The sequence below is a fragment of the Anolis carolinensis genome, unplaced genomic scaffold (genome assembly GCF_035594765.1).
Source record: "Anolis carolinensis isolate JA03-04 unplaced genomic scaffold, rAnoCar3.1.pri scaffold_10, whole genome shotgun sequence".
Taxonomy (NCBI): domain Eukaryota; kingdom Metazoa; phylum Chordata; class Lepidosauria; order Squamata; family Dactyloidae; genus Anolis; species Anolis carolinensis.
In genome coordinates, this window is record NW_026943821.1 from 14,314,560 (window position 1) to 14,339,275 (window position 24,716).

The 24,716-nt window shown below is 41.6% G+C and overlaps 1 protein-coding gene across 4 annotated transcripts; it reads left to right on the top strand.

Annotated features, from left to right (window-relative positions):
• The first annotated feature begins 204 nt into the window (after window positions 1–204).
• LOC134293713 (uncharacterized) lies at window positions 205–24,716 on the top strand. 4 transcript variants are annotated; one of them, XM_062962071.1, is made up of 9 exons: window positions 205–367; window positions 1,598–1,781; window positions 5,368–5,514; window positions 7,698–7,832; window positions 13,347–13,448; window positions 15,550–15,779; window positions 17,580–17,726; window positions 22,137–22,292; window positions 24,113–24,716. In XM_062962071.1, the coding sequence occupies exons 1-6, from the start codon at window positions 239–241 to the stop codon at window positions 15,666–15,668; spliced, it is 816 nt and encodes a 271-aa protein (XP_062818141.1). In that variant the 5' UTR covers window positions 205–238; the 3' UTR covers window positions 15,669–15,779; window positions 17,580–17,726; window positions 22,137–22,292; window positions 24,113–24,716. The 4 variants fall into 4 exon arrangements, with proteins under 4 accessions (XP_062818141.1, XP_062818140.1, XP_062818142.1 ...); XM_062962070.1 differs by having other exon boundaries at window positions 22,137–22,274; XM_062962073.1 differs by lacking the exons at window positions 205–367; window positions 1,598–1,781; window positions 5,368–5,514; window positions 7,698–7,832 and adding an exon at window positions 10,889–11,438 and having other exon boundaries at window positions 22,137–22,274.

Genomic DNA, 24,716 nt, shown 5'->3' on the forward strand with positions numbered 1-24,716 from the left:
AAGGGCAGAATATAAATACTGTAAATAAATAAAAATAAAATAAATAAACCTCTTGTTCCCATGGTTCCATAGCACTGAGCCATGGCAGTTACAGTGGAGTCAATCTCCATTAATTCCACAATGTTGATGCACTTTCAGTCTTAGAAGTAGGCTTTGGCCAACCACATCTACCATGTTTCCCAATAGAACTGCTTTGCAGAGAGGTCGCCATAGGATAGAATCTGTGACATCATTGAAAATGTCACAAAGGCGGCATAGAAACCATTCAGAGTTGTGTCTGCTGAATGAACAGTATGGAGAGAAGCCGGCTGCAAGGACTTTTATTATCAGAAGTGGACAGCTAGTGGTAACTCCACAAAATATGGCCGTGCGTAAGACCTTCTTGTTTAACCCAGAGATATAATTCTGACTTGCTCCTGGTAAGGAGCAGAGCTGTGAAAGTTAACCTTTTGAAAGTCATTCATTCTTATTACTCAATGCTGTGAGAAAGTTTCAGTTATTTGTGTTGTCAAAGGCTTTCATGGCCGAAATCACTGGGTTGCTGTGATTTTTCCAGGCTGTATGGCCATGTTCTAGAGGCATTCTCTCCTGACGTTTCACCCACGTTTCTATAGCAGGCATCCTCAGAGGTTGTGAGGTCTGTTGGAAACTAGACAAGTGAGGCTTATATATCTGTAGAATGTCCAGGGTGGGAGAAAGAACTCTTGTCTGTTTGAGGCAGGTGTGAATGTTGCAATTGGCCAGCTTGATTAGCATTGATAGCCTTGCAGATTCAAAGCCTGGCTGCTTCCTGCCTGGGGGAATCTTTTGTTGGGTTAGCTGGCCTTGATTGTTTCCTGTCTGGAATTTTCATTTTCACAGTATTGTTCTTTATTTACTGCCCGGATTATTGAGTTTTTAAAATACTGGTAGCCAAAGTTTCCTCCTTTCTGTTGAAATTGTCCACATGCTTGTGGATTTCAATGGCTTCTCTCTGTGGTCTGACATGGTGGTTGTTAGAGCGGTCCAGCATTTCTGTGTTCTGATATAATGTGTCCAGGTTGGTTAATATAAGTGCTCTGCTATGGCTGACTTCTCTGGTTGAAACCCATTCAACACAGAAATTTTGGACAACTCTAACAACTGAGTGATATTGTTAATTGTATGGCAATTAACAAAAATTACAAGCCCAGCTTGTGGCAACTATTTGAATAAGATACTCTTAAGTAACCCTACCCATCACTTACCTCATTGAGTCTATTCTTCTATATTGTGGTCTATCTCTATTTGTATTGTCTTCTCGTGATATGCCCAGAGTGTGATAGTCTTCCAGATAGGCTTCCAGGGTGATTTCAAGCCTAATTTGTGCTTGAACTCATTTATTTGTGATTTTTAAAGTCAGTGGTATCTGTAGACATCTCTTCCAGCACTACATAAGTTGCTTTTTTTCTGCAGCTGTCTAACTTTCACAAACTTGTATCGAAAATGGAGATATGGACAAGCCAAGAGAAGAGGAACTGGCCCTGTGGAGGAGATGATAACCACAAAGATGGAATAAGAGAGTAATCTATGCACGAAATAAAATATCTAATGCTAGACTTTTATCTTTTTCCTCAAGGTCTTTTCGCGGAAATCTCAGAAGAAGGTCTACCGTGCAGTGTCCTCCATCAACTTTGCGATGCTCCTCATTGCCACTGTAACTCCTCTATTGCTGTGGTACCCGTTTCAGGATGGCTATTTCTTGAGGGGATTGTGGACCTTCTGCGATCGGTTTGGTTGTAATGAAATTTTTGACCCTGGGGGTGAGAGACGTACAGCTAGCTTCCTTTCTCATCCTACTTCCAGGACAAAAAGTTGGCAAAGAATAATGCAGAGAGAGTACATGAATATACTACTATATTCTGTCTTAACTGCCATGGCAATATATCATGGAATCCTGGGCTTTGTAGTTTGGTGATGCACTAGTTGTGCTCCTCCCTAAACAACCCGTCCCAGGATTCTATAGGATGTTGCCATGGCAGTTGAAGTGGAACCATGGTAATCTAATTCTGTCATGTGAATGGGCACAGTAAAGGTAAAGGTTTCCCCTGACGTTAAGTCCAGTCGTGTCTGACTCTGGGGGTTGGTGCTCATCTCCATTTTTAAGCCAAAGAGCCGGTGTTGTCCGTAGACATCTCCAAGGTCATGTGGCCGGCATGACTGCATGGAGCGCCGTTACCTTCCCACCAGAGTGGTACCTATTGATCTACTCACATTTGCATGTTTTCAAACTGCTAGGTTGGAAGAAGCTGGAGCTAACAGCGGGTGCTCACTCTGCTCCCCAGATTCGAACCTGCAACCTTTCAGTCTGCAAGTTCAGCAGCTCAGTGCTTTAGCACCCTGTGCCACCGGGGGCTCCTGTGACAAGCAACTCTAAAACCTATTGGAAATAATACATTCCAGCCAGCGCATAACAAAAGCACATTTCTAAATAATGTTGCAAAGGGACCAAGTGTGTCCAATTAAACCTACAGTAGAGTCTCACTTATCCAACATTCTGGATTATCCAACGCATTTTTGTAGTCAATGTTTTCAATATATCATGATAGTTTGGTCCTGAATTCGTAAATGCAGTAATTACTACATAGCATTACTGTGTATTGAGCTACTTTTTCTGTAAAATTTGTTGTATAACATGATGGTTTGGTGTTTAATTTGTAAAATCATAACCTATTTTGATGTTTAATGGGCTTTTTCTTAATCTCTCCTTATTATCCAACATATTTGCTTATCCAACGTTCTGCCGGCCCGTTTATGTTGGATAAGTGAGACTCTACTGTAATTATGAATGCATATTAAAGTACATTTTTGTAATCTATGAGATTTGCATAAGCAACATTGATTCATCCTCCAAATTTTGATTCACTGGGCCTGTTTACCTATCTTGTGACTACCTATTGTCATGAATAGAATATGTGGCCTGCATCAATAGGAGTCTAGTATCTAGATTCAGGGAAGTCATGCTACCCCTCTATTCTGCCTTGGTCAGACCACACCTGGAAAAACACTGTGTCCAATTCTAGGCACCGCAAATTAAGGGAGATGTCGACAAGCTGGAATGTGTCCAGAGGAGGCCGACTAAAATGATCAAACGTCTGGCGAACAAGCCCTATGAGGAGTGGCTTAAAGAGCTGGGCAGGTTTAGCCTGCAGAAGAGAAGGTTGAGGGTCATGTACAAATATGTGAGCGGGAGGTCATAGGGAGAAGGGAGCAAGCTTGTTTCTGCTCCCCTGGAGACTAGGACATGGAACAATGGCTTCAAATTACAGGAAAGGGGATTCCACCTGAACGTTAGGAAGAACTTCCTAACAGTGAGAGCTGTTCAGCAGTGGAACTCTCTGCCCCGGAGTGTGGTGGAGTTTCCTTCTTTGGAGGCTTTTAAGCAGAGCTGAATGGCCATCTGTTGGGGGTGCTTTGAATGCGATTTTCCTGCTTCTTGGCAGGAAGTTGGACTGGATGGCCCATGAACAGAACCGGGCTCCGTCCTGGGCCCGGTTCTGTTCAACATCTTTATTAACGACTTAGACGAAGGGTTAGAAGGCACGATCATCAAGTTTGCAGACGACACAAAACTGGGAGGGATAGCTAACACTCCAGAAGACAGGAGCAGAATTCAAAACGATCTTGACAGACTAGAGAGATGGGCCAAAACTAACAAAATGAAGTTCAACAGGGACAAATGCAAGATACTTCACTACGGCAGAAAAAATGGAAATCAAAGATACAGAATGGGGGACGCCTGGCTTGACAGCAGTGTGTGCGAAAAAGACCTTGGAGTCCTCGTGGACAACAAGTTAAACATGAGCCAACAATGTGATGCGGCTGCTAAAAAAGCCAATGGGATTCTGGCCTGCATCAATAGGGGAATAGCGTCTAGATCAAGGGAAGTCATGCTCCCCCTCTATTCTGCCTTGGTCAGACCACACCTGGAATACTGTGTCCAATTTTGGGCACCACAGTTGAAGCGAGATGTTGACAAGCTGGAAAGCGTCCAGAGGAGGGCGACTAAAATGATTAAGGGTCTGGAGAACAAGCCCTATGAGGAGCGGCTTAAAGAGCTGGGCATGTTTAGCCTGCAGAAGAGAAGACTGAGAGGAGACATGATAGCCATGTACAAATACGTGAAGGGAAGTCATAGGGAAGAGGGAGCAAGCTTGTTTTCTGCTGCCCTGCAGACTAGGACACGGAACAATGGCTTCAAACTACAGGAAAGGAGATTCCACCTGAACATCAGGAAGAACTTCCTCACTGTGAGAGCTGTTCGACAGTGGAACTCTCTCCCCGGGGCCGTGGTGGACGCTCCTTCTTTGGAGGCTTTTAAGCAGAGGCTGGATGGCCATCTGTCGGGGGTGCCTTGAATGCGATTTCCTGCTTCTTAGCAGGGGGTTGGACTAGATGGCCCATGTGGTCTCTTCCAACTCTACTATTCTATGATTCTATGATTCTATGAGGTCTCTTCCAACTCCATGCTTCTGTTATCCTGTGTGACCCTCTGAGAGTTGTTGGACTACAACTCCCAGCAACCCTCCATGTTTGCTGGTGGGGCTTCCACTCTAACAATATTTGGAGGACTCCATGATTCCCACTTCTGAAGCAGAGGAATTTGAAGTGCAAAAGTCTGAAAATAAATGGTATTTGAGAATCTTTAGTTAGATTATCAGGGTCTTAGGAATAAGTCTCCAAGGTAACTTCCAAGGGTAGGAGATGGTGGAAACTTGCTTGCATAACCTTGGCCTGTTTTGCCTTTTCACTCCCAGTGAGTGCATCTACACTACCGATGGGTACATTGAACCATGGCAGCGGAAGTGCTATTAAATTGTGTTCATTCTAATGCAATTCAACAGCTCAGTGCTATGGAATCCTGGGAGTTGTAGTTTGGACTTGGAATTGGATTGCATCCTTTACTGTCATATTCTTAGGAATCTTCAGTAACTACATAATGAAACCCACAGAGAATGAATGAGCAGATTTCCTGTTGATGGGATCCACTGCATTGTTCAGACTCCTGAGTTTCACCAATTTGTCTGCCTATGGTAGCCCATATAGGCAGTGGCTCTCAACCTGTGGGTCCCCAGGTATTTTGGCCTACAACTTCCAGAAATCTCAGCTAGTTTACCAGCTGTTAGGATTTCTGGGAGTTGAAGGCCAAGACATCTGGGAACAGACAGGTTGAGAACCACTGCTCTAGGTCCCCATCTGCATGATGTAGATTAGGATCAGGAACATGGTAGCAGATGTGCCCTAGGATGTGTCTAGAAATGCAAAGTTGTAAAGCTATATATGTATTTCTAGGAAAGTGAAGGGGGCATTTGTAACAACACTTAATTGTTCTTTTAAAATGTCCTCTAGCCTACTTAGATGCTGCTCAGGCCCTGTCTGTACTAACTAATATGGTTGGATTAATTGCGTTGCTTTCGTCGTGGGAGATGTTTAAGATCTTTGTCGACTGGGACATAGATGAAAACATCACTTCTTGTGTGACTAACTTCACCACAGGTATGGTGGCAGGTGCCCGGCTGCAAAAGGGCTGAATAAGAAACATAATAGTACAGATGCTTCATGCTTTGCATGAATGAGTTTCACTCTCCAGCACATGCAGGCAAAGCGGAGAAACAGAGTCCTTGAATAACCTTGTACCTCTGTGTTCAAACTTTCCAATAACCTTTCCCAAATATTCTTATGGCATCAAATCCCATTTGATTTTGGAAGTCAAGTGAGGTCATCCTTGATTAGTACTTGGATGGTGGACCCCAAGAGATGTCTAGTGCTGTCGGCTAAGCTATCGCTTGAGTATTTCTTTGTCTAAACAAACCAAAAGAAACTCATAGGCTTGCCATAAATTGAAAGGTAAAAGGTGCACATATACGCAGGCCCCATCTACACTTACATGCAGTCCAGTTTCTGAATCCAGATTAATGTGTTGATTAATTGTTCCTCTGCTCTTATCCCTGATCATCCTTATACTACCCAGAAGCCCTATTCATAGTTCTGCACAATTTTAATCTCTATATTCAGTTATTATTATTGCCCAGGTTTTAAATATTGTTGATGTGTTTTATGTTGTTTTATATATAGTGGAGGCGGGCTACAAAAATAAAGTTGCTATTATTATTATTATTATTATTATTATTATTATTATTATTATTATTATTATTAAATGGATTATATGGCAGTATAAACTCATATAACCCAGTGTAAAGCAGTTAATCTGCATCCAGAAACTGGATTATATGGCAATGTAGAAAGGGCCACAGAGACACAAGTGCATAATACAAAAATAATTTATTTAACAAAAGTTCAACATGATGTTGCAGATTAACACATCTAAGACACGACTAACCCTAACTAACACACCCCCCTCTCTCTCTTTCATATATTTAAGGCCCCTTCTACACAGCTGTATAAAATCCACATTATCTGCCTTGAACTGGATTATATGGCAGTGTAGACTAAAATAATCCAGCTCAAATCAGATAATATGGATTTTCTGTTTTGATAACCTTGATTATCTGGCAGTGTAGAAGGGGCCCCAGAAACTCACTCCTAAGTAACTGTGGACCCATCTACACTGCCATATAATCCAGTTCCTGAATCCAGAATTTGTACTTTGATCTGGATTGTATGGCAGTGTAGATCCAGCCTGTGGCTGTTTCATCCAGCATAATGCTGAATGTAAAGAGACAAGTGAAAATAACATTGATTTTACATGAATTGAAAACAAAGGAAAATGAGCTTTAAAAGGCCTCCATCAGCTATCTGTGGGTGCATCCACACTGCTTGTGTCTCACCAAAGTAAAAAATCTAAGGATTTCATAGCACTGAGCTATAGCACATAAAATGGTGTCAAGCTGCATGAATTCTACAGTGTAGATGCACCCATAGATAGCTGTCTCAATTGATTCCTTTTAGCTGGGTCTAATACAGTAGAGTCTCACTTATCCAAGACTCGCTTATCCAACATTCTGGATTATCCAATGCATTTTTGTAGTCAATGTTTTCAATACATCGTGATATTTTGGTGCTAAATTCGTAAATACAGTAATTACTACATAGCATTACTGCGTATTGAACTACTTTTTCTGTCAAATTTGTTGTATAACATGATGTTTTGGTGCTTAATTTGTAAAATCATAGCCTAATTTGACGTTTAATAGGCTTTTCCTTAATCCCTCCTTATTATCCAACATATTCACTTATCCAACATTCTGCCGGCCTGTTTATGTTGGATAAGTGAGACTCTACTGTAATTGGACGCATTCTTTCACAAAATCTTTTTCTCAAAATGCATTTGGAGTGGAGAACGACATTGTGACTTTCAGAGGAGTGCAAGATATTTAGGGCAAATGCTCCTGTCTGCGCTTTTCTCTGGTGGGTGAGAATCTGGGCAGTTCACATCAGAACTCAGCAAGAAGGAATTCCTCATGCGTCCTTTGTTATTTCCTTAGAAATGAGGAGATACCATGAATGACATAAGCCAAGATCCATTTTCAAAATGCCAGTTTAAAAGTGGGAAGTGGCAGGCAGTGGTTGCTGAATTTTCAAGGGAAAAGAAGAGGTGTAGTGTGTAGTTCAGTTTGGGTGGCGGGAGTCTTGAAGAACCAATGAAGAGGAAGAATGAGAAGCGTGGGCCCAAAGGGAAGACTGACATATAACCCCAACTTTCTCTTCCTTGCCTGCAGGAAGCTTGCTTTTAAGTACTCTGCTGATTACATTCTTCAAGCTTAGGACAATAGTGGACATAAACGGAAATCGCCTTAAACCATTCTGTGGTTTCTACATTGGTTGCATTGCTTGTGCTCTAAGCTTCACCTTAGGTAAGTCTCAATCTGTGAAAAACTTTATACAAGTTGACCATTTGCTCAGCAGGGTGTGTACTGAGACATTCTTATTCATCAGAGACTTGGAATTGGGTTGCATCCTTTACTGTTCTATTCTTGGGCATCTTCAGGAACTACACAATGAAACCCACAGAGAATGAATGGGACAATTTCCTGCTGATGGGATCTATTGTATTGTTCAGACTCCTGAGATTCAGCAATGTGTCTATCTATGGTAGCCCATATAGTAGACATGCTGTAAAGCAGTGGTTCTCAACCTATGGGTCCCCAGATGTTTTGGCCTTCAACTCCCAGAAATCCTAACAGTTGGTAAACTGGCTGGGATTTCTGAGAGTTGTAGGGAAAAATACCTGGGGACCCACAGGTTGAGAACCACTGCTGTTAAGTAAGGGATATGACTGTGTATTCATCCCAAAAATCTGAAGTTCACACCTCCAGAACCAAGAGCAAAAGTACTTTTAAACAATAATCCAAGCGCTGAGAGGGAGGGATGAAATTTATTATTATTATAAGAAAAAGTAACATTGGAAATCCTAGTGAATACTGAAAGATCTACCAGTGGAGCTTGACATATCGCCTGCTCACCATGGCTTTACTAAAGGCCCTTTATGGGAATATAGAGGCCATCTTCTGTGTCCCACTGGAAAAGGGAATGTATTGGCCGGGCTGTGGCGCAGGCTGGATAGCAAGCCAGCTGCAACAAATCACTCTGACCAAGAGGTCATGAGTTCGAGGCCAACCCGTGCCTGCATCTTAACCCTGTCTCTATTCTATGTTATGGCATTGAATGTTTGCCTTTATGTGTGCAATGTGATCCGCCCTGAGTTCCCTTCGGGGTGAGAAGGGCGGAATATAAATGCTGTAAATAAATAAAATAATATTGTTGATGGCCTTTTCTGTGGTGACACCCCAGTTGTGGAATTGTCTCCCCTGGAGGCCTAACTGCTGCCAAAAGATGCATCAACACTGTAGAATTAATGCAGTTTGATACCACTTTAACTGCCATGGGAATGTGGAAGGCAATTATAATTGCAGAGACAAAATCAGAATGACAAATTCTGGAATTTCATAGCATTGAGCCATGGCAATTAGTGGTATCAAACTGCATGGATTCTAGAGTATCGATCAGTCATGGGCAAACTTCAGCCCTCCATGTGTTTTGGACTTCAGTTTCCACAACTCCTAACATCCGGTAGGGCCGAAGTTTGCCTTGGAATCATTTCAGTGCTAAGCCTGACTTTTTATTAAAGCCACCTAGGTTATGAGATGGTCACATTATTTAACATTGTATTGTTGAAGGCTTTCATGGCTGGAATCACTGGGTTGTTGTGAGTCTTTTGGGCTGTTTGGCCATATTCCAGAAGCTTTCTCTCCTGACGTTTTGCCCACAACTGTGGCAGGCATCCTCACAACCACCGTGAGAGAAAGTCAGGAGAGAAAGCTTCTGGAACATGGCCATACAGCCCGAAACACTAACAGTAACCCACTTATTTAACATTATTTGAACATGTTTTAAATTGTGTGATTTTAACTAATGTACTCTTGAATATATTCCTAATTTTTAAAATTATAATTCTTTATTATGTTAAATTTATTTAATTGCAAGCTGCTCCAAGATCCTTGGATATTAGGAGACAGAGAAATATTTTAAATACATAAACAAATACATTTTGATCTTTCTTACTTTTTAACATCCAGGTATCTACAGCATGCTACAAGCCAAGAGTGTGATTATAGAAGAAAAGTTGAGGATACAAAGAGGAGGGCCAAGATTAGGGGGTATACAACATTGTCCTGCTGTGTAGTTCATGGGTCACTACAATATGGATAATCACAGGCATGCCTAACTGTGAGCTAAAAATTGGCAGAGGAGCCCGATTTGACAGGCAACAGGCATTGTGAATGGTGCTGTCTTTTAACCAGAAGCCATTTCGGATGTGTAGAGATAGCTCATTCCTTCCAATGGGTCACTCTGTAATAGTGAACTTTCAAGAAGTTTCTTGTTTGAACTATTGCATTTTCCTGCCCATTTGCAAGATGGTCTCCCCCCACTGCCCAGCAATTCAGAAAATTGCTGCCTCAAATGGAAAATACTTCTTTATTTTCATGACAAAGACTGTGTATATTTACCTTGGAAAACTTTACAAATAAAATCTCTCCTAGAATTGATATTTCTTAGTTGAATGTGAATTTATAGATCAGAGATAAGTATAATGCAGTCCTCCAGGGATGGCTGGATTGCGGTGGTCATCATCCATTACCATTTGCTATACTACCTAGGGCTGCTAAGTCTTGCAGTCCACTAATATCTCAAGTGTCACATAATTCCCAACATCTCCCAACATTTGCTTAGAGTTGCTGAGACCTACAGTTCATTAACATTTGAATGGTTGCATAATTTCTACCTCTACTATAAATGATCCCATAATGATTCAACATCTCATGAGTATTTTTGATGTCCATAATATTCAGCAACTTCTTGACATTCCCAAATTTCTCTCGAAGAATTTGTTCCATTAGTCAATCCAATGTAGCCTTATCTCTAGAACAGTGGTTCCTGTCAGAGTAATTTGCAGCGCAGCAGCAGTTGGATGGAATTAGTGGAACGCAGAACGAAGAGACACCCAGAGACGTTAGTAAAACTTTTTTGTCAAGGTAGGCCCCAAGGCTTTCAGTTCCCAACCTTTGGGCCTCCAGGTGTGTTGGACTTCAACTTCCAAAAATACCAGCCAGGTTGCCAGCTGTTAGGAACACCTGGAGGCCCAAAGGTTGGGAACTACTTCTCTAGAAAGAGACAAAGGGGCACAAATAGATAAAATAAGAGATTTTTCTTGCTCTGCAGGATACTGATTATTACTTGTATTGTTCTTCAAGAACTTGAAGGCAGAGTTAGGGGTATGGTGAGAACATAGGAAGGTTATGAGGAAAAGATCAGCCAAGTTCTTACCTGCCCCTTATTCCATTGTTCAAGGAGATATTTTCCAGATATGTTCTATACCAGTGGTTCTCAACCGGTGGATCCCCATATGTTTTGGCCTTCAACTCCCAGAAAGCCTAACAGCTGGTAAACTGGATGGGATTTCTGGGAGTTGTAGGCCAAAACACCTGGGGACACACAGGTTGAGAACCACTGTTCTATACCTTCTCAGAAGCACTCTGTCATTTCACCAGCTACCTAATACATTAGAGAAAGGCCCTCTGCATGTACTCAGACATGCTATACATTTCCTAAAGCAGACCGAACCCATCATAGGTGCTCCTTCATGTGGGAGAGGTAGTGCTGAAAGATTGCAGCTCCTGGAAACCTATTTACACATGTTCTCAAAACAAGTATTCATGGCAACTCACCCCTGCAGAGTTGGCCTTTTTTGCTTCCACATAAGAGGCACTTTCTAGCATTCAGTGAAGAAGATTCCATGGCAGTTGGGACTGATACAGCCAATGGCGTCTAAGTTTATTGGGAGGAGTCTGTGGAAGAACACTCATGGGAGGAGATTCAGGACCATCTGTGGGAAACTCAAAGCTCTGATTCATTTGTAGTCAACATCAGGTCAAGCATTTCTCAACTGGAATGCCTTCTCGGTAAGAAAACTTGCCATTCTGTAATGATATTATGTCCTGAATCTCTTGTGTGTGTTTTAGCATCTGCTGGATTAACTGACCCAGAGATTTACTTTCTAAACAAAACTTGAAAAGTTATTTTTGTGAAGTATCAATTCCACTGCTTGACCAGGGGATTCTGAAACATATACTCCTCCAAACTTACATTTTCAAGTTCTGGCTTTTAGAAATCTAAATTATATCAAAGTGGATAACTGGTCCATCTAGGTGAACGTTGTTTACACTGATTGGCAGCATCTTTGTTGTCTCAGACAGATATTTGTCACATTCCTATGATAGATAATACTTTACTATAACTATAGCTGTTTAGAGCAGTGATTCGCAAAGTGGGTGCTACCGCCCCCTGGTGGGTGCTGCAGAGATCCAGGGGGGCAGTGATGGCACCTATTAGGACATGGGGGCGTGGCCAGGGGAGGGGAGGGGCCTCTTCCCAAGTGCCGCAGACAGGGCTGAGCACCTGAGGCACCTGTTAGGACACAGGGGGTGGAGCTAGAGGAGTGGGTGTGGCTTCTTCCCAAGGGCCCGAGACAGGGCTGAGAATCTATACCTCTCCTGAGGCGCTTGTTGGGACACAGAGGGTGGAACTAGGGAAGGGGGCGGGGCCTCCTTCCAAGAGCCCGAGGCAGGGCTGAGCCTCTATACCTCTCCTGAGAGGCCTTTTAGGGCTAAAGGGCGGGGCTAGGGGTGGGGCGGGGCCTCTTCCCAAGAGTGCAAGACAGGGCTGAGCCTCTGTATACCTCCCCTGAGGAGCTTGTTAGAACACGGGGGCGGGGTATAGTGGTTCAGCCCTGTCAGGCACTTGGGAAGAGGCCCCGCCCCCTCCTCTAGCCACACCCCCTGTGTCCTGGCAGGCGCCGCAGGACAGGGATAAAAGCTCAGCCCTGCCTCAGAGCTCATAACTCCGCCCATACCAGTCCTGGCCGCCCATTTGTGGCCCCGCCCACCTCCCCCTCCCCCTCCCAGCCCTGCATCTTGGACTAGAGGAGAGGCTCAGCCCCGCCCTCTTGAGCAGGAACCACGCCCACCTCTCTAAGCCATGCCCCCTTTTCAGGGAGCGCTGAGTCATATTTTTTCTGGAAAGGGGGCGCTCAGCCAAATAAGTTTGGGAACCACTGGTTTAGAATAACCGTAGGCATTTATTAATCCTAAGATCTAGACTGGGGCAGAGAAAAAAAACGCCCAAAGGCTATGCACATTGAAGTCATTATATAAATAATAATAATTATTATTAATAATTATTAATAATAATAATGACAATAATAATAATAATAAAACAATAGTAATAACATTCCTGAACACCCTGCAGTTTCTGAGCATTCTTCGGGGGGTGAACCAATGTAGAGTCTATTACAATAGTCCTACCCTGGAGTAATCAAGGTGTATTTATTTATTTATTTATTTACAGCATTTATATTCCGCCCTTCTCACCCTGAAGGGGACTCAGGGCGGATCACATTACACATATAGGCAAACATTCAATGCCTTTTAACATAGAACAAAGACAAACAAACATAGGCTCCGAGCGGGGCTCGAACTCATGACCTCCTGGTCAGAGTGATTCATTGCAGTTAATTGCACTGGCTTGCTCTCCCACCTGCGCCACAGCCTGGGCCTGGTACACAAATGGAGGAAGATCAGCCTTGTCACATATGATGGAAACACACCAAAAGTATTCAGATAGCTCAAAGTCTCATCTGCCTAAATCAAGAAAAGATGTTTTAAAACTTGGCTTAAAAGTAACATCTCATCTTTCCAATGGACAAATTTGCAAGAATAGGTTGAGTTAATCATTCACTCCTCTTATGATCAATATTTCTGTGTTGATTGCATTAATCTTCAGATTGTTGTCCCTCATCTGGTCTTGCACAGATCTCACACACATTGATTCAAGACTTCCATGGTTCCCCTGGATTCTAATGGAGAGGAAAGGGAAGACCGCTATGTTCATCATCGGCTTTCATTATCGCATTGGCAAGTATTGTTGATGTCCCCAGCATTGGGTAAAGTGAAGATAATGCAGCATTATGAGATCAGGCCAGGATCCTGTATAGCACAGCATAGTGTAATACAGTAGAGTCTCACTTATCCAACACTCACTTATCCAACGTTCTGGATTATCCAACGCATTTTTGTAGTCAATGTTTTCAATATATCGTGATATTTTGATGCTAAATTCGTAAATACAGTAATTACTACGTAGCGTTACTGTGTATTGAACTACTTTTTCTATCAAATTTGTTGTATAACATGATGTTTTGGTGCTTAATTTGTAAAATCATAACCTAATTTAATGTTTAATAGGCTTTTCCTTAACCTCTCCTTATTATCCAACATATTCGCTTATCCAACGTTCTCCCGGCCCGTTTATGTTGGATAAGTGAGACTCTACTGTAGTTCCAAATGTATGTCTATGCTACATCACCATACGCTGGACTAACTGTTGAGTCATTGCACCCAATCATCCTTGCCAGCCATCCTGTGGCTGGTGAAAAGTTAAGAGATGTATTCAAATGTCTTTATGGGCAGTTGCAGAATAATTACATCATACACAGATCCACTGGGATCCTCCAAAAGGTCTCAGCTGGTGATTCAATCATTTTGAGTTTGGATACAGATGCTTCTCCAGTCACACACACTCCTCGCCAATGTTAGGAACACTCCCCATCAAAGACATACATGCGCATAAAGTAGAACCGCTATTACAACTCCTTACCATTTCTGGGCCATTGAAGATCTGATGGTGAGTAGAAGAGAAGCTTCCAACTATGTTTCTATTGTTGGACCTATAGCACTGACTTCCTTCCAAGGAATCTCTGGAAAACCTCTAGAACAGAGGTTCTCAACCTGTGGGTCCCCAGACGTTTTGGCCTTCAACTCCCAGAAATCCTAACAGCTGGTAAACTGGCTGGGATTTATGGGAGTTGTAGGCCAAAATACCTGGGGACCCACAGGTTGAGAACCACTAGTAGGTCATGAATGATGCCTATTGTCGCACCTCAGAGTAGTTCACCTTGCTATAAATATTCAGTCAGACACAGGAGAAAGTCTTTTGAAGTTTTATTAAGTAAAGCAGTTATATAAATCAAGCAGGCAATCAAAAAGGTTTTCAAAGTTGCAATGAAAGAGTCAATAAGAATCCAACTGTATCATAAGTCATGAAAAAGTCAATTAGTCCATAAAATCCATAAGGCAAGGCAGTAGTCAGTAGATTCCAAGAACAAGGCCCAAAAATACAAAGATCCAGGAACACATGAGATGAGAACATCCACATAGAGGAAGCAAGGATTTACTTTGACAATAAGCTATCTGCAAAGTACACTTTTAAAAGCAACCCAGAAAGGCGTTTCTTTTCCCAGAGCTGGCCTCTTTCTTTCCCGCCAGTCTCTCACTCCTTCGAACCTGAGAACCCCTCCAAGATAGACGGTCCTCCCTAGATAAATCATTGCTTATGCTATCGTTATCTTGCGCCTGAGATGAGACTGAACTCTCTCGCTCATTATTTCCCATGGGAATGTCAGCCTGTCTGTTATCTATAGTTTCTGGGGTCAACAGTTCATTCTGCTCAAACTGCAAGTCTCCAGCCTCTAAGTCAGCCTGCATTTCTATGCCATCAGCTTCTGACTCTGCTGACTCTTGTATCTGAAAACCAAAATCCCCTTCTTCTTCATCCTGACTCTGGCTAGCCTGTGGCTGAGTCACAACACCTATTACTGTGTCCAACTATAGAAAAATAGCTGTACTGCCATTTAAAAGAGATGTATTATTATTCCCCCTTCTTTCCACTGGTTAAGGAATAGTCTTACTGAAGGGGGGCACAAAAACCCAATTGCCAGGTGCTTTAAGATCAAAGAGAAGTAGGACTTGACACCATCCATTCCAGAGCATAAAATACTGTTAGTGTTTATGTGTGTGTATACATATATGAAGAAAGGGATATTGTGAAGCAAGAGGTTATGTTATGGTTTGCAAGGTGTCTTGGGAATCATTTGATTGAATGACAAGATATAAATTTTCCAGGCAACTCAAAACTTCTAAATTGTATAAATGACAAGGATATCTTTTTTCTCCCTAGGTTCTCTCAAAGAGGACATACCACCCTGTCTGGAATTTGTGATAGAATTTCAGTGCCTTGCATCTTCAAAGGTGTACATTATACTGTCTCCTGCTTCAACTTCTTTCTGCTCATGGTGATCTCAGTATCCCCCAATTGGCTTGTGCATCCTTCAGGGGATAAAGCTTTTGTAATGGGATTTTGGACCTACTGTTTCCATTCCCAATGTGACATCATTTATCAAACTACAAGTAAGGGAAATGAAAATATGCATGTGTTTCAAGGGTTGGAAGGTCACTTAAAAAAAAAAAGATCACAGTTCCGATCCCTGAAGCCCAGGAAATATTCAGTAATAATTAAAGAGTCATCTTTAGAAATATCCTTTACTTAATAGTCTCTCAAAAGGAACTAAAATTTATTTCAGTTACTTTTAAAAAAATCTTAAGATTGTTCATTTGACAAATTACATGTCACCACTGGAGACATATGATATTCTGCCACCCCATAGCTAAAATGTAACTCACATGTTAGTTGCCTGGAAAAAGAGTGAAGTTATCTCCTGTAAAAGTACTAGAAATCTTAAATTTTAATTCACTCCTTAGGAGAAAGGAATGAATTAGCAACTCAAACTAGTAATAGAGTATTAGTTATTTTCAGCTTCTGGTGCACTTTTTAAAGTCCTAGGCCAAGTAGACTATTTACTAGTGCACATTTGTATGGAATCACTGATCATTTAGTTTAGTTTCATTCGTTTTGTCTCAGTTTTGTATCTGTCGTCCGCCACACACGGATGGCATTTCATCCCCTTTTAGCCCACCAACTTTTTAAATGTTTGGGTCATTCCCAGAGTGTTGTTGTTGTTGTTGTTGTTATTATTGCTGTTATTATTATTACTATTATTATTATTATTATTATTATTATTATTATTAACATCCATTGGCACACATCAGCTGTCACGAGGAAGCAGACCTCTCTCAGACTCAGCTTAGGGTCCTAGAGTAACTATTGTTATTAATATTAATATTCGTATTAACACCCATTGGTACACATCAGCTGTAATGGGAAAGCAGCCCTCTGTCAGTTCCTGCTTATTGTTATGCAGCCCGAAATGAAATGAAAATAAAAGCAAGCACGGTGACCATGCAGCTTTCTCTTTGGTGTCACCTTTTGTTTTGTCTGAAAATTGTATCTTTCGTTTTGTGCATCCAAATGGACGATACTAAACGAATAGATGAATAAAACAGATGAAACAAATACTATGCACATCACTACTATTTACAGGGTTATTTTGAAAACCTTAAAATACCATGCATCTTGCATAAATTATGCAAACAGATACCTGGCATTCTGTATTATCACAGAACGTCTTTGGAAGCAAAGCAATGTGCATTTATTTCAGTAAAAGGCACATTGTGTGAGTGTCAAACCACAGTACAGTGAAATAACAATGACATGCAGTTATTGTAATCCTATCAACAGATAATATTATCTGGAACAAGGAAGGTCACAAAGGAGCATGCACTTAGATGCTCAAGATCAGGGTCTTGGAAGAGTGGGAAGCTAGGAGATTCCTGGTTTTTTAAAAAGGGCTTCTTCAGAGACTACATTGTCAAGATTTAGCTGTACAACATTATGAGGCAGGCAAGATTGAAAAATAGATAGAAAGAGGGTGGGAGGGAAGTATATTTGACTACCCAGTGAGCTTCTTGGCTCAGTGCAGCAATGCTAAATGGCTCCATTGCATGTGGAATTGAACCCATCCTGGGTTTTTTGAGAGCTACTCTTGATTTGAAGAGAGCTAGCCAAGGTCCTGAACCCATTTTGGGAATATGATTTAGACCTTTGACTAGGTCTCACAAATTGTGGAACAGCTCAGCCAGAATGGATTCCTAGCATTGATTGAATGCCCTGATATAACACAACCACTGTCTACCTTAGGCTGGGTGGATTTAAATATGGATTATTTAACAATTTCAGTATTCTGGCTCCCAAGAGCATGATTCAGCGTAAAGCAGTTTCTTATGTAATTCTTCTTCTTAAATTTCCTCTAGGAGATCTGAATATTGTCCGGACACTTTTAGTAATAGCTATTTTATGTTCCTTGGCTTCACTGGTCACATCTCGGGCTCTTCTCATGCGTTGTGTGCAGAGGAGCGTACCTGAAGGCATGATTTCTTCCATAGCTAACTTCACTGCAGGTACTGTATTAATCACACATTACAAATAAATACATCTCTGGCTTGTAGTCTTGGTGAGGAGAGGGTTCATCCCATCACTAATAGACTAGAAATAGCATCTGGCGTCCCATTCAGTAGTTATGTGATCATAAGTCGGACCTATGACGTCAAAATTTTGGAGATATAGGGTTATGGATATCAGTGACAGAATGTGACATCCAAACCCAACCTTTTCATCCAGGCAGCATCTCAACGAAGGGATTTCCAAGACTCTGCAGCTTGGGGCACTGGAGAATTATGAGTGTGGCTATGGGACACATTGAGGGAAGGAGTTGTGAAAGGACAATTAAGAGAGTTCCATGGATGTCATTTCCCAGTGTTCTGATCTCCAGCACCCCAGAAACCTTTCCTCGGAGGTATAGCCTGGCCAAAAGTATGGGGTTTTAGAGAGCTCACATAGTCATATATAGCATATATAGCCTATATAGTCACATAATGAAAGAACACAATTGTCATGCTTTAGATTGACTGTTGGTGATAACAAAAAAAAAAAAAAAAAGCAAAACAAGGAGTAGACTCACATGAGAGAGAGAAAAGATGGAGTAACGCTTATAACAAGGCTGGGCAAATTGAGGCACTGGAACCAAATATGACCAGAATGCCATATTTAGTTCCAACTACTTTCATGCCCCCTAACTCCTCCAACGGCGCTCCATGCAGTCATGCCGGCCACATGACCTTGGAGGTGTCTACGGACAACACCAGCTCTTCAGCTTAGAAATGGAGATGAGCACCTACCCCCAGAGTCGGTCATGACTGGACTTAACGTCAGGGGAAAACCTTTAACTTCACCTTAACTCCTCCAAACCTCCTCAATTGCCCTTTCTATGAACTCAATTTTTCTAAACTAGAAGTAGATTTCTGATCTCTTCTACTTCCTGAATGCTAACCCTTGCATCAACCAACTGAAGACTAATTTTAGGTGACATCAGGAATCAGTATAAGCAACCTGGACAACCGTGACACTTGTTGTTAATACCTTAATCCATATCTGATAGATCCAAATTAGTTGTAATCCCATACTCTGATCCGCATTCTGACTGATCAGGAGTGCCCCTATCTTGTCTAGATTTAGTTTCCACTTGTTAGTCCTCATCTAGTTCATTTCTGATGGCAGGCACTGGTTTAGGGCCAGGACCATATCCAAATTCTAAAAGTCATTAAGATTGCAATCACAATTAATTAATTACAGCTGAATAATTATACCCAAACTTAATTATTTAATTATTACAATTGATTAAATAATTAAGATTACAGTTGCAATTGCCAGATTTACAATTGTGGGTGGCTAGTAGGGTATGGGAGAATATATACATCACACAAAACTCACTTCTGATGTTTTTATGTAGAAAACAGCACTTTATGGACAGAAATATTCTTTTCTGCCTAGTGTTTGTGTTTACTTGACATGAAAACGCAGCTCTCTGTGCAAAAAGATGACATGCAGAATAAATCCCAAACTGCAAATAGTCAAATTTTCAAATATGTGTTGTCGAAGGCTTTCATGGCTGGAATCACAGGGTTGTTTAGTGTTTTCCGGGCTGTATGGCCATGTTCTAGAAGTATTCCCTCCTGATGTTTCACCCACATTTATGGCAGGCATCCTCAAAGATTTATTTATTTATTTATTTACAACACTTTTACCCCAGTGAAACGGAAAAAGGAAAAGTATGGTATATAATATAGTTTAAAGTAACTAATTTATGAGTTCTATATTTGTAAGTTTTATATTTCTATAGTAATATAATATTTTATACATTCAATCTGTAACAACAACAACAAGAAGAAGCACTTTTACCCCGCCTTTCTCACCCAAGGGGACTCAAGGCAGCTTACAATAAATAGGCAAAAATTCAATGCCTGCAATCAATACACTAAACAACAGTTCATATAAAAACAATGTAACATTATAGAATAAAAATACATTATACAAAATTTAAAACATATCCAAGTTAAAACCATTTGTCCAAAATCCTCATCTTAGTCCAGAACATGTGAAATCAATATTCTAATTCATTAAATGCTTGCATGCACAACCATGTCTTTAAGGCTTTCCTGAAACCCAGGAGAGTTGGAATCTGCAGAATGTTGCTGGGAAGTGCATTCCACAGCCGAGGAACCAACACTGAGAAGGCCCTGTCCCTCGTTCCCACCAGCCGTGCCTGCGAGGCTGGTGGGACTGAAAGCAGGGCCTCCCCAGATGATCTAAGGGTTCTAGAAGGCTCATAGGAGGAGATACGTTTGGACAGGTAAGATGGGCCAGAATTGTTTAGGGCTTTATAGGTCGAGACCAGCACTTTGAATTGGGCTCGGTAGCATATTGGCAGCCAGTGGATCTGGCTTAACAAGGGAGTAGTGTGTTCCCCGTATGCCACTCTAGTTATTAATATGGCTGCCGCCCGTTGTACTAGTTGGAGCTTCCGGGCCATCTTCAAAGGCAGCCCCACGTAGTAATCCAAACAGTAACCAGTGTGTGGACCACCGTGGCCAAGTCAGACTTCCCAAGGTATGGGCACAGCTGGCGTACAAGTCTTAGTTGTGCAAATGCTCCCCTGGCCACCGCTGAGACCTGGGGTTCCAGGCTCAGCGATGAGTCCAGGAGGACACCCAGACTGCGAACCTGTGTCTTCTGGGGGAGTGCGACCCAGTCCAACACAGGCTGTAACCCTATATCCTGTTTGGCCCTACAACTGACCAGGAGGACCTCTGTCTTGTCTGGATTCAATTTCAATTTGTTTGCCCACATCCAGTCCTACACAGCGGCCAGACACCGGTTCAGGACCTGAAAAGCCTCCTTAGTGACAGGTGGGAAGGAGTGACAGAGCTGGACATCATCTGCATACAGATGACACTGGACCCTGAAACGCTGGATCAGGAGTCCCCAAACTAAGGCCCGGGGGCTGAATGCGGCCCATCGAAGCTATTTATCCGGCCCCCACAGCATAAGGGCAGAAGGGGGTTGGGCTAAATGACCCAAGGAGTCTCTTCTTCTCTTACAACCATTATTATTATTATTATTATTATTATTATTATTATTATTATTATTATTATTATTAACATTGAGACTGGGTGGCCATCTGTCTTGGTGCTTTGCTTGTGCGTTTGGTGCACAGAGACAGAAGGGGGTTGGTCTAAATGGCCTAAGGGGTCTCTTCCAACCCTCTTTTTTGTTGTTGTTGTTGTTGTTGTTGTTGTTGTTATTATTATTATTATTATTATTATTATTATTATTATTATTATTATTAACATTAAGGCTGGGTGGCCATCTGTCAGGGGTGCTTTGCTTGTGCTTTTGGTGCGCAAAGGCAAAAGGGGGTTGGGCTAAATGGCCCAAGGCATCTCTTCCAACCCTCTTTGTTGTTGTTATTATTATCATTGTTATTAACATTGAGGCTGGGTGGCCATCTGTCAGGGGTGCTTTGCTTGTGCTTTGGGTGCACAAAAGCAGAAGGGGATTGGACTCAATGGCTCAAAGGGTCTCTTCCAATCCTCTTTTTTATTATTGTTATTATTACAGTAGAGTCTCGCTTATCCAACGTAAACGGGCCGGCAGAATGTTGGATAAGCGAATATGTTGGATAATAAGGAGGCATTTAGGAAAAGCCTATCAAACATCAAATTAGGTTATGATTTTACAAATTCAGCACCAAAACATCATGTTATACAACAAATTTGACAGAAAAGGTAGTTCAATACGCAGTAATGTTATGTTGTAATTACTGTGTTTACGAATTTAGCACCAAAATATCACGATATATTGAAAACATTGACTACAAAAATGTGTTGTATAATCCAGAACGTTGGATAAGCGAGTGTTGGATAAGTGAGACTCTAGTGTATTAATAATAATGATTATTGCTCAGTGGCCAACTATAGTCCGGCCCTCCAACAGTCCGAAGGATCGTGAACTGGCCCCCTGTTTTAAAAGTTTGGGGACCCCTGCTCTGAATGATCTCTCCCAGCGGCTTCATGTAGATATTAAACAACATGGAGAACACAACCTCTGTACCTCACAACCTCTGAGGATGTCTGCCATAGATGTGGGTGAAACATCAGGAGAGAATACTTCTGGAACATGGCCATACAGCCCGGAAAACATACAACAACCCCCAAAGAGGACTGGTTTCTGAAGACTTTTTTTTGCAGCAGGAAGAAAATTGCTAAAATTACCCATTGCTTCATTTGAGAAGAACATTCACTAAGATGCAGGAGCAGTTTTAAGGAGCAATAAGGGATAGCACTTGCAGTCAATTGTATTACTTCAGTTGAAGAAGGCATGGAGCAAAATAGAAGTTAACATGAGCAGGATGAAGAGCAGGAACTGAAAGACAGTAGGACCACCAACTCTAACTCTCTCTCCCTTGCCTGCAGGAAGCTGTGTACTGGCCTGCCTTGTACTTACGGACATGAAGCTTACAACTATCATGGAGCCGGATAAATCTGTGGACCTATTGCTGCATAAGGATTTCTACCGGGGTTGCGTCTCCTGTTCTTTGTGGTACCTCTTGGGTAAATAATAGACTCCATGTAAGCCCTAGAAGATAGTTATCATTGACAAGGTGGGCCAACCATTTTAAGGAGAACTATATTTAATTTCAGGTGAAAGGCACACCTCACTACCTGAGTGGAGCCAATCAATAAAAAGAAATTTAGCAAGTCAGTGTGTGGGAGATAGAAAGTCAAAACACACAAACCTGCATGTTTTTTTAAAAAATGTATTATAGTTTTAAAACATAGCACTCATTCATAGCACTCAATAGGCATAGCATCCCAACAAATAGGAATGAATAAATGAGTTGCTGCAGTCACAAATTAATAAAAAAATAGGATCAAGAAAGCCAATGCAGCTACAATTCATTAAACACATAAAATCTTTGTCCATGAGCAAACATTTGGATTGACAAGTTACAAGAATTTGGAAAAATGGAAATGAGCGCCTTCTGTATGTTGCTGTATTGTTTTCCTATGTCTATGCTGGTTGTGGCTGATGGACTCTAGGAGTTTTAGTCTCCAAACTAACTTGCCCATGCTTTGGCCAGAGTTTGTGAAACTTCTGGATGAACCCTATATGCACAGGAACAGAGCTTGGAAGGAGTTAATATTTGCAATTAATTCTATTGTCCAATAAGGATTTATGTATATATTGTACTGCACTACATTGCATTATTTTATCTCCGCCCAGGTCACCAATGAGCAATGCACAACAACAGGACTAAAAACATTTAAAAGCACATTTTATTTTCTAAAATGGTTCCAAAACAATATTGTTATTTACCATTCAGTTGATTTTCACTGACACGGATGTCCAAGATCCCTGGCTATCAACTGCCTTGCTGAGGTCTTGCAAACTCATTGGCTTCCTTGAGTGAATCAGTTCCTTTGAAGTGCGCTCTTCCACTTTTCCACCTGCCTTCCACTTTACCAAGTATTATTCTGTTTTTCAGTGAACCATGACATCTCTTAATTTGTCCAAAGCATAACAACCTCAGTTTAATCATCTAGACAATTAATCCATAGATATAAAATAGCTTTTAAAAGCCAGAGCTGTTATGTCTTAATATTAGGAACTAGGGATGTGCAAAAATATTGTATCAAATTCGTTAATTTAGTGCCTACGAATCGATATTAGAAACATGCAGGAAAGGGGGGGGGGATAAGACATGATGGATCCATGGGTTAAATGTCCAGTCATTTCTATCCAACATAATCCAAATGGGGTGTAGCTAAGGCATGTACCACTGTGGCTAGATCTGGCCTCTCAAGGAATATTTATTTACTTATTTACAGTATTTATATTCCGCACTTCTCACCCCGAAGGGGACTCAGGGCGGATCACATTGCACATATAAGGCAAACATTCAATGCCATAACATAGAACAGAGACAGAGACAGACGCAGGCAAGGGCTGGCCTCAAGCTCATGACCTCTTGGTCAGAGTGATTTGTTGCAGCTGGCTGCTAACCAGCCTGCGCCACAGCCTGGCCTAGGAATAGGTTGAGTTGGCACACAAGTTGAATTGTGCAACGGCCCTTCTGGTCACCTCAGATACCTGGGCCTCCATGTTCAATGCTGAGTCCAGGAGGACCCCCAAATTGTGGACCTGTGGCTTCATGAGGAGTGTAGCCCCATCCAGCACAGACTGGATCCTTATTCCCTGACCTGCCTTTCAACTGACCAAAAATACATGCTTTGCATCCTAAAATCTAGACCTAATAGGAAAAAACTGGTGCCATTTTTGAAAAGTCAGATATACCCAGTAACAGGTCTAACATCTGAAGCACCAAAATGTGTGTTGCCAGTGTAATAATTTTTTAAGGTCTTTATTTTTTTCTCTGTTTCTTTTCTAGGGATAGCAAGCTTATTATGGTACAGGTACCAACTCTTTCTAGTGAGAAAGTTTGGGATTGATGTAGGTTCTGACCATCACCTAGAGATATCTTCATCTCTCCCTGCAGTATTTCCCATGTAGTACTTGAACCATATGGACAACTACAGGCATTCTGTTGTGCGAACTATACATGGGATCCTGGAACCAGATTGGACAATGGACAATCCAAGTGGTGATGTCAGCTTCCCAGAAGCCCTTCATGGTGTTGGGCTAGCCTCCTGTACGTCTGCATGAGACAGACATATACACTCCTATCCAGTAACCAGCCCCTTTTGAAGAGGAACGTTTTGAGACTATTGTGTGACCCAAGTTGAAGTTTTGGACAACTTGATATTTCTGTCTGGCAGTGTTGGACACTTTGTCATTTCTGTAAGGAAAAAAGCAAAATCCAGCTTCATTTCCAATACAATCATATCCTCATTTTACTTACACCGAGTCTCACTAAAAGATTTCTCTTTTCAAATGAATTTGATGGTTCCCATCCTGAAGTCCAATTATAAATCTGAATGTTAGATGGTTGTGAAAATATCTATGTGCATGTATAAACTTCGAGTCTACGCTAA